The sequence below is a fragment of the Onychostoma macrolepis genome, chromosome 13, assembly GCF_012432095.1.
Source record: "Onychostoma macrolepis isolate SWU-2019 chromosome 13, ASM1243209v1, whole genome shotgun sequence".
In the NCBI taxonomy this organism is placed as follows: domain Eukaryota; kingdom Metazoa; phylum Chordata; class Actinopteri; order Cypriniformes; family Cyprinidae; genus Onychostoma; species Onychostoma macrolepis.
The window spans coordinates 9306244-9316427 of NC_081167.1; the positions used below are offsets into that span (position 1 = coordinate 9306244).

General features: G+C 39.2%; 1 protein-coding gene across 1 annotated transcript; it reads left to right on the forward strand.

Moving 5' to 3' along the window:
• Window positions 1-327: 327 nt before the first annotated feature.
• On the forward strand, window positions 328-10121 carry mocos (molybdenum cofactor sulfurase). The gene is made up of 15 exons (XM_058795131.1): window positions 328-967; window positions 1283-1372; window positions 1464-1530; window positions 3973-4620; window positions 4731-4807; window positions 4898-5097; window positions 5285-5401; window positions 6023-6415; window positions 6523-6685; window positions 7102-7186; window positions 7365-7489; window positions 7793-7895; window positions 8120-8261; window positions 8346-8450; window positions 8584-10121. Exons 1-15 carry the CDS (start codon window positions 838-840, stop codon window positions 8698-8700), a joined length of 2562 nt encoding a protein of 853 aa, XP_058651114.1. The 5' UTR covers window positions 328-837; the 3' UTR covers window positions 8701-10121.
• Window positions 10122-10184: the final 63 nt, after the last annotated feature.

Genomic DNA, 10184 nt, shown 5'->3' on the forward strand with positions numbered 1-10184 from the left:
TTATACCAGTCATAGCGGTGTGAGGTTAAGAAACCACAGAAAATGATGTTACAATAGTTAGTAAGATTTATCATGGTGACACTGGTAATACTGTAGTACTTTTTTAAAACTAATTTCATGTGTGTGGTTGTTAATACCAAGCGAGCTGTCTTGTACTATCAGTGGCAATGGTATTCTGACAGAAATAGGCTAATGATTACCATGGTCAAATTTCTAAGGTAACTGTAGCACTGAATTGTAATTAAAATAAAAGACATAAGCAGTACACTACCATTGGTGTCAGTACTTTTTTTTAAAATGTTTTTTGAAAGAAGTCTTTTATGTTCACCACGGCTGCATTTTATTTTGTCAAAAAAATCTGTAAAAATAGCAATATTACAATTTAAAATAACTGTTTTCTTTTTAATCTATTACAAAATGTAATTTATTCCTGTGATGTAAAGCTGAATTTTCAGCATCATTACTCCAGTCCTCAGTGTCACGAAATCATTCTAATATGCTGATTTGCATATGCTGATTTTGCATATGCTGATTTTTTATTTTTATTTTTTTTATCAATGAAGTAAAAACATTAATCCACTTCAAGATAACGATAGGTGATCAGGTACAGTATTTATACTTTTGTTAAGGTTGCTATCTTCCCTCTGCATGTGAGTCCACCAGACATGTTTCAGACACATCACGAGGTTTTAATGAAACTCCACTATATTTGTCCTGCAGAAAGATCAACAGACACGCTGCTGTTGGACTTTAGTCTCGGTTCTATCAATTGGACATGGTAAGCGTTATATAAATTCTCGAAAGAGGGAGCTCTTGTGTCTGTCTGACTCTACAGATATGGAGACTCAGTCTTCACAGGACTTTCAGGACTTGTGCACTTTTGAGAGTTTTAAGGGTTTCTGGCACTATTACGGTTACGGCGTTGATCAACAAGAACTGATCGATCGGGAATTTAAACGGATTAAAGGTAAAAGGAAGTCCTTAGCCTCCTTCACGTTCAGTAACCTGTCCAAATCTGCATGTGGTGCTGGTACTTACTCTCACGCTTTAACTACATACGAATATTTGTTTGTTTAATAAATAACCGATTTTGTATCAGACCGACAAAAGCAGCCTTCTAACTTCTCCAGCGGTTGAGAGTGTGGGCCTGTAGTGCTGCAATGTTTACTTTCGCTTTAGTTATTGTCATTTGGTTAGAATGAATGCAGTGCCCTCTGTCGATCTCAATGTGAATTACATATAGAGTAGTAGACGCTGATAGGTTCCTCGTTCTCTTTTTAAGGTGTTGCATACCTTGATCATGCAGGGACAACGCTATTTCCTGAATCTCAGATTAAAGGATTTCATGATGATATATCTAGGAATGTTTATGGTGAGTTCCTTCATATGCATTGTTGAAAGCACAACTTAATAATATCAATATCATAGTTTGCTTTAGATCATATCATACTTTTCTTTGTCAGGCAATCCTCACAGTCATAATCCTAGCAGTAGACTAACACATGACACTGTGGAAAGTGTCAGATACAGGTAAGCGCTTTTGCACCATCTGAATTTTCAGTTAGTTATAGCATAGAAATATTTATTACAATTACATAGTTATATAGCCTACAATTATAATAGAAATAGGAAACACACACACACACACACATGCACATACAAATTAAACCTAATAAAATACTTTTTGGTCATTAAAATAAAATAAAAACATATGAGATGAACACTTACCCTTTAAAAACTTAGAAACTTAGAAACAAAAATTAGAAACTACTGTAACGTGTCTGCCTGTCCTAGTCCCCGTTTTCCTTATTTGGTTAGGTTCCGTTTCTTGTTAATTAATTACCTCTCATTATCCCCACCTGTTTTGAATTACGTTGTTTGCTCTTTTGTTCCCTTTCCTTTAAAAGTCCTCAGTTCTCCCTTTGTGTTTGTCCGTTCTACTATGTTAATAAATGGGAAAGAGTGTGTTGAAGCCGTTTTCATTCTCTCGTCATTTATTTAAGTTTTGGGTTTGCTCACGCCACAACCACTACCCGTAACAGAAGAACGGACCGATAACAGAAGAATGGAGTTCGTGGAAGCTGTCGCCGCCCTAGCCCTCCTGGATCTCCCCTTTTATAAGTTCACTTGGGAATATTGAAGGCGCCTCCCTAGCTCCGCGCCGCCCGAGTGCATCCAAGAGTCCGCTCTTCAAGAGCGCCCCCCTGTGCCTGCGCCACGAAGGCGCCTCCCTAGCTCCGCGCTGCCCGAGCGCATTCAAGAGTCCGCACTACCAGCGCGCCCTCAAGAATCTCCGCTGGTTCCGTCCAGCTCCGCGCTTCCAGAGCGCCCCCTAGTATCTGCGCTGCCAGAGCGCCCTCAAGAATCTCCGCTGGTTCCGTCCAGCTCCGCGCTTCCAGAGCGCCCCCAAGAGTCCGCGCTTCCAGAGCGCCCCCAAGAGTCCGCCCAGAGCGCCCCTAGTATCTGCGCTGCCAGAGCGCCCTCAAGAATCTCCGCTGGTTCCGTCCAGCTCCGCGCTTCCAGAGCGCCCCCAAGAGTCCGCGCTTCCAGAGCGCCCCCAAGAGTCCGCGCTTCCAGAGCGCCCCCCTGTGCCTGCGCCACGAAGGCGCCTCCCTAGTATCTGCGCTGCCCGAGCGCATTCAAGAGTCCGCGCTTCCAGAGCGCCCCCAAGAGTCCGCGTTAAGACAGAAAGCCCCTAATTTCACCCTTAAAATTTGGGGGGGGGGGCTATTCCCCGGTGAATTCTGCTCCGTCTTGGGCGCCCAAACTCCTGGATCCGCCATGGTCGTCCAAGCCTCCTGCTCCGCCATGGCTCCTCAAGCTCCCTGCTCCGCCATGGCCTTCCGAGCCTCCTGACCCGCCATGGCCTTCCGAGCCTCCTGACCCGCCATGGCCGCCGGAGTCTCCTGACCCGCCATGGCCTCTAAGAATCTCCTGTTCCGCCCTGGATGCCTCCTCTGTATCCCTGTCCTGCACCGGCGTCCAGGGCTCCCACCCCCCTCCCAGGTTGTACTGTTACGGCGCGGGACGCGCCTACCGGGAGGGGGAGGTACTGTAACGTGTCTGCCTGTCCTAGTCCCCATTTTCCTTATTTGTTTAGGTTCTGTTTCTTGTTAATTACCTCTCATTATCCCCACCTGTTTTGAATTACGTTGTTTGCTCTTTTGTTCCCTTTCCTTTAAAAGTCCTCAGTTCTCCCTTTGTGTTTGTCCGTTCTACTATGTTAATAAATGGGAAAGTGTGTTGAAGCCGTTTTCATTCTCTCGTCATTCATTTAAGTTTTGGGTTTGCTCACGCCACAACCACTACCCGTAACAACTACACTGTAAAAAGTGATAAGTTGACGTAACTTAAAAAAAATTGAGGAAACCCGTTGTCTTAAAATGATTAAGGGAATAATAATTTTTAAAAAGTTAAGTGAACTTGACAATTCACTTAACTTATTTTTTTTATTATTATTTACTTAATAATTTTAAGGCAACGGGTGTCCTCATATAAGTTAAGTCAACTTATGACTTTTTACAGTGTAATTAAGTTAGAACTAAATAAGTTAAAGTGCTAAAATTAAGGAATGATTAAAAATAAATTAAAGCAAAATAAAAATATTTTTAAAAACAAAAATGACAAGCAAAACTGCTAAAAATGTAAACTAAAATTGAAATGAAAACTGAAAATATAAAAATAAAAGCTAATTTAAAATATGAATAAATCGTGTAATAGTACATAAATAATACTAAAATAACATTGCAAGAGAGAAACAAAACATAAACAGAGGGAACAAAAAGATTTGAAACACTTACAAAGAAAGCCTGAATTGAGAATTCAGCATTAGTAATATTTTAAGCAGTATTATTAGTATAATAAGACTTTGTTCAATATCTGATGATAAGACAAGAGTGTGTTATAATATATAGTTGAAGATAAGATAAGGTACATAATGATAAGATAGCTCTTTGTTTTGAACCCTTGCAGGATACTGGAACATTTTAATACACGTCCTGAAGAGTACTCTGTGATTTTCACATCAGGATGTACTGCAGCACTGAAATTAGTGGCTGACACTTTCCCCTGGAAGGCCGCATCAAATGAGGGGCCAGGAAGTCAGTTCTGCTATCTCACTGACAACCACACCTCTGTGGTGGGCATTCGCGGTGTGACCGCACTCCAGGGAGTTGGCACAGTTTCTGTTCTACCTCACGAAGTGGAGAGAAGAGCGAGAAAACCCCCGACACAGACAAATGGAGAGGAGTGCTCTGCACCTCATCTTTTCTGTTATCCTGCCCAGAGCAACTTCTCAGGCAGAAAGTATCCTCTGAGCTATGTGAAGGGAATTCAGTCTCAGCAGCTCTATCCAGCATGTGAGCACCGCGGTCGATGGTTTGTTCTCCTGGATGCTGCCTGTTTTGTAAGCTGCTCACCTCTGGATCTAAGCCAATATCCCGCTGATTTTGTGCCAATATCTTTCTACAAAATGTTCGGCTTCCCGACTGGACTCGGAGCCTTGCTGGTGAGGAATGAGGCTGCTGAGGTTTTGAGAAAAACTTACTTTGGAGGAGGGACAGCAGCAGCTTATCTTGTGGCAGATAACTTTTTTGTACCAAAGCCAAATGTAGTCAGCAGGTAGGATGTTACAGGAAGAATTTGACCTTTAATTGTTGGCAAGCAGCATAGTAGAGGCTACTTGTCATAATTTGTTTAATGCATAATTGCTTTTTCCACAACTTTATCAGGTTTGAGGATGGCACAATCTCCTTCCTTGACATAATTTCTCTCCATCATGGCTTTGAAACACTTCAGAAACTTACAGGTTCAGAAATTTTTGGTTTACGTCCTCAACATGGTTATGATTCACACATTGTAATGACTTGCATTAAAAGTGGATGGTTTTGGTTTTCAGGCAGTATGCTGAACATTCAGCTTCACACATTTGGATTAGCTCGCTACACCTACATTGTCCTCTCTTGTCTGTGTCATAGCAATGGAAAACCTGTGGCACAGATCCACTGTGATAATGACTTTCAGAATATTGCTGAACAGGGTGCAATCCTCAACTTTAACCTGCTGGACTGTCATGGACGAACAGTAGGGTATTCTCAGGTCAGTCAGGAGTTGACATATTCTCCTCAAATTCATTTTAATAACCTGTAAATAAAGAAGTATATTTATAAACAAATATTGCAAATATAAAATATGTATCTCAAATAATAAAGACAGTCTAAAATGTAAGAATTAGAAAATGTTCATTACTTTATGTCGGTGCTATTTGTTTGTTTGTTTTTGACAGGTGGACAAAATGGCTAGTCTCTTTAATATTCATATTCGCACAGGCTGTTTCTGCAACACAGGAGCCTGCCAACATTATCTGGCTATCAGCAACCAAAATGTGAAAAGTAATTTGCATGTAAGTGGATTTTCGCCAGTACAAACTTTGATGTTTGCTAGAAAGACAGATGGAGAGATGGACGGACAGAAAAATGGACAGACAGATGGACAGAGCCAGATAAATAGATAGATGGATGGATGGATGGATGGACTGAAGGACAAACGGACGGATAGATAGATAGATAGATAGATAGATGGATGGATAGACAATAGATAGATAGATAGATAGATAGATAGATAGATAGACAGACAGACAGACAGATAGATAGATAGATAGATAGACGGACGGACGGACGGACGGACGGATGGATGGATGGATAGATGGACGGATGGATGGAAGGACAGACGGAAGGATAGATAGATAGATAGATAGATGGATAGACAGACAGACAGACAGACAGACAGACAGACAGACAGACAGATAGATAGATAGATAGATAGATAGATAGATAGATAGATAGATAGATAGATAGATAGATAGATAGATAGATAGATAGATAGATAGATAGATAGATAGATAGATAGATAGATAGATAGATGACGAAAAAGGACGGATAGATAATTGGACAGACAGACAGAAACTGATAGCAAGAAATAACAGGATTTTTGAAATAATTGTTAATAAACGGTTGCTTTCAAGGCCGGTCACATCTGTGGAGATAACATTGATCTGATTGAGGGACGTCCCACAGGATCCATCCGTGTGTCTTTTGGATACATGTCTAGTTTTGAGGACTGTCAGAACTTTCTTCGGTTTGTTGTGAACTGTTTTGTGGACAAACCTCTAATTTTGGACCAAAAGAGACTAACCAAGCTCAAGTCAGCTGAACTGATGGAGTCAGCGGCATCTTATGACCTAGCATCATTACCAAATGGCCAACTAGGGCATGAGAATGGGCAGACTATCACTCCTTCACCTGAGAGAATAACACCATCTGAAGACACAGTGTCAAAAGAAGGAAAGAACAATGGCAGTATCCACACACTAACAAATCTCTTCATCTATCCTGTCAAATCATGCGCATCAGTTGAGGTAGAGAAAGCTTTTTTGTTATCCTTCTGTGTTGACAATGAAAGCAGGTTGATGTAATGATATCAGATTTCATGGCAAGTGCTCTGTTGTTGTGATTGACCTAACAGGTGACAGAGTGGCCACTGGGACCCCAGGGTTTGTTGTATGACCGTTTGTGGATGGTTGTGAATGAGAATGGAGTTTGTCTGAGCCAGAAAAGAGAGCCAAAGCTGTGTCTCATCCGCCCTATCATCTGTCTGGCCTCTAACACACTGCAGCTGCAGGTCTCAGGTCAGAGCGCACCAATGCACATCACTACAGCTTTTTAAAAACAGCAACTGCAGACATATCATGAGATACGGTGATTTATGCAAATAAAATACACTTTTTAATAGCCAAAATTTTTAGTAGTCAGAGCCTTTTCAAGTGGTGCTGTGGTACAGTGATTATATAAGATGAAACCATGTTACCTTTTTATGTGGAAAAAGACACTATAAAACAAACCACATTATTATTTTATGAGAGTAATGCTCAAAAAACTGAGCTTTGTTTTTTGTTTTTGTTCATATCTGTCATTATGTGGTTAAAGTTCATATTTTTAATGATATTTATTCTTTAGTAATGTATTATAATGTATTCAATGATAAGCTAAAATAATGTATTCTCTCCAATAATAAGCTAAAATAATGTATTCTCTCCTGTCTCAGGCATGGAGCCAGTCACTGTTCCCTTGGAGACCAGTCTAGCAAATTCAGATCTAAGAACATCCCAGAGCAAAGTTTGCGGTGACAGGTATGAAGATAAAACACAAGCCCACCAAAAAAACAAAATTATATCATTGCAATATGCAATACATTTGGTGAGCTTAAAAGTTTATAAACACTTTCATGTGTTTGAACCTTTTCTTCAATGTTTTTTTTGCTTAATATGAATATTATTATGGCTTCATAAGAATCTGTCTTTGGTGTAGGGTACAGACAGTGGATTGTGGGGAGGAAGTTTCAACCTGGCTTTCTGAGTTTCTGGGAAAACCTTGTCATCTTATAAGGCAGAGACCTGAATTCCTGCGTGATATGAAATTAGGACCAGAAAAAGGTCAAATACAGCATTTGTATTTGTTTGTTTTAAATCCAGTTTTTTTAATATTGTAGTCTCTATGTAATATTTTTAATTAATATTAGCCTTGTTAATGCTTAGATTCATATTAGTTTCACTGTATATTGAATAAGTAAAATGCATTCAACTTTAATAATATTCTTTTGAGACCAAATGATCATAGCTGTGCTATCCACATTCATGATATAGCTCTGCTCTTGCACTGTATGTCAATTATTTCATTTGTTTCTATATGTCCCTATAATGAGAAGCAATTTACCTTAATGATGTCTTCCTGTCCAGCGGGGAATTTTGGTCCCACTGCTCTCTCTCTGGTGAATGAGGCTCAGTTTCTGCTTATTAACAGAGCCAGCGTGTCTTTTCTGCAAAAACACATTGCCAACAGGTATAGTCATGCCAGCTACAAATGAACAATACAGTGCCGCCTTCTTCAAGAAAGTGCTGTTTATTTAGTAGGATAACATTTGAGGATACCCAAATGTGATTATCTATTAGATGCATATTAGATGAATTTTAAATTGTCTTTTTTAAATTCTGTCAGCCAGTACTCTGTGTACATAAAATACTTCATTACGTTGGAATGTTTTTGTTATATTTGGCATGTTTAAGACACAGTAGTGAGAATGAGGGAACATGGCATGACACGGAGCAGCTCATCCAGCGTTTCAGGGCAAATCTGGTAATTTCTGGACAGGAGGCGTTTGCAGAAGACGACTGGTCTCACTTGACAGTAGGAGACACACAGTTTCAGGTTAGAAGAAACAGCTGACACATCATAATCAGCCGGAATTGAAACAGATGTTCAGGTCTTTCTTTTCTTGGTGTTTTGTTTAAGGTGACTGGGAGATGTGGCCGCTGTCAGATGATTGGAGTTGATCAAAAATCAGCCTCTAGAACCCAGGAACCCCTTCGGTCTCTTTCTGAATGCAGAAGTGGAAAGGTCTGTAAAAACAGAATTCCTTATTCGTGTTTTCTTCCTTTGATTGCTTTTACAAGAAGACAGAAATGACATTTCCTGTATATGAATTATAAATTACGTAACTTCTCTTTTCTCCTCTGCTCTTTGCTCTTAGGTGACTTTTGGTGTTTACTTGGCTCACCAGTCAGCAAGGAACACTTCTGCTGTCCCCGTCTTATCTGTAGGGGCCCGCGTTATTCCACAAATATCAGAATCTACTGATAAACCTTAGAATTATTTTTTTATTTTAGTCTGATTTTTAAACTAAAACAGTCACATTTTATTTAAATGCATGTATTTTATGTGATATATTTGTACAGACTTTTTTGCATATTTAATATGAAATATATTACATTTTTGTGTCTTGTAAACATGCTATTTAGCTATAGGAGCTAAAAAATTCCACTATTTTACAGTTTAAAAAATTTAGCCTTTTCTTAGATATCAGGGCCTGTATTCACAAAACGTTTTATCTTACCACTAAGAGTTCTCCTAAATTGCAGTAAAAGTTTTTAGCTAAGAGTTTTCTCTTAAAACCTATTCACAACGCTGCTGAGACAAACTTTTACTAAGGAATAGACAGAAGTCTTAAGCTCAGAGTAAGGGGGCGGGGTTGACCTCGTTGCTATGGATGGTGTACTAACTATGCACACAGTGATTGGCTGATAGTCTCTGTCAGAGATTTATTCATAGAAATATTGTAGAGTGCAATATGTTACTGTATCAATTGCCACATTCAAATAAAGATTTTAAAATGCAGGATAAGTGTCACTAATTAAACAAGTATATTTTCAGCTAATTGTCAGCCTCTTACATGTGTGCTTCTCAAAAACAATTAGTGTATATGCATATAAATAGCCTTTTAATTAATAGAGTAGGGTAATCGTGGCTGATAATACATGCAAATGTAAAAAAAAAAAAAAGGATATAATCAAAAGGAAAATTTGAAGTTGGGATAACCTCCAAAACCAAAGGCGATACCTTTTTAAAAGCACATTATCATCAAATGTTTCTAAAATGTTCACGTTCCGAGGCAGATTGCCGGCAACAGACATTTTAGGATAGTTTGTCGTTTTGGTCTTTTTAGTGACTCAGGAGTACTTTTCACTACTCGTAACCTTTCACAGATTTCAGAGCTAGTTTTAGCACTAAACGTTTTGTGAAATACTCTTTAGAGCAAAAATTTAAGAGTCCTAAATTTAGGATTGACACGGCCATTATTTTTAAGATTTTCTCCTAAATCTGCGAGTTATGAGCTACTTTTAGCCTTAAGTTGTTTTGTGAATACGGCCCCAGATCATGTTAGACTTGCATCACTGCTGTGAATACTTGAGGAAGTACACATTTTCTTCTACAGAACATTTCCTCAATATAATTATCATGCTATCTCCTTGCAGAGGATGTAGCAATGATTGCATATTTAGAATAGGCCTGAAAAGGATGTGGTCTGTCAAATTTAGCTAATTATTTTAACTAATTAATCAACACCATAGGATACATGTAGGAAGTATAACATCATGAAAGTATGTTTAGGCTGAGTTAAACCAAGAGTGTAATTAGTCTTACATCACAGCAGGGGCAAATCTACCAGGGTGGCAGCTGTGCTATATCACAGAAATATAAATGTAAGCAGTGTTTCATGTGCTACTTTTCAGCCGCGTCGATGACAGCGTAAAGTACCGTATTGGCAAAAAAACACGTCTTTCACTAGACTGG

What these genes read in the sequence shown, in the direction of transcription:
- mocos (XM_058795131.1), top strand. Translation starts at nt 838, where the DNA reads ATGGAGACTCAGTCTTCACAGGACTTTCAGGACTTGTGCACTTTTGAG. An exon ending in ACTGCAGCTGCAGGTCTCAG is followed by an intron (nt 6,686 to 7,101) that starts GTCAGAGCGCAC and finishes CTCCTGTCTCAG; the next exon opens with GCATGGAGCCAGTCACTGTT. An exon ending in CAAAAACACATTGCCAACAG is followed by an intron (nt 7,896 to 8,119) that starts GTATAGTCATGC and finishes GGCATGTTTAAG; the next exon opens with ACACAGTAGTGAGAATGAGG.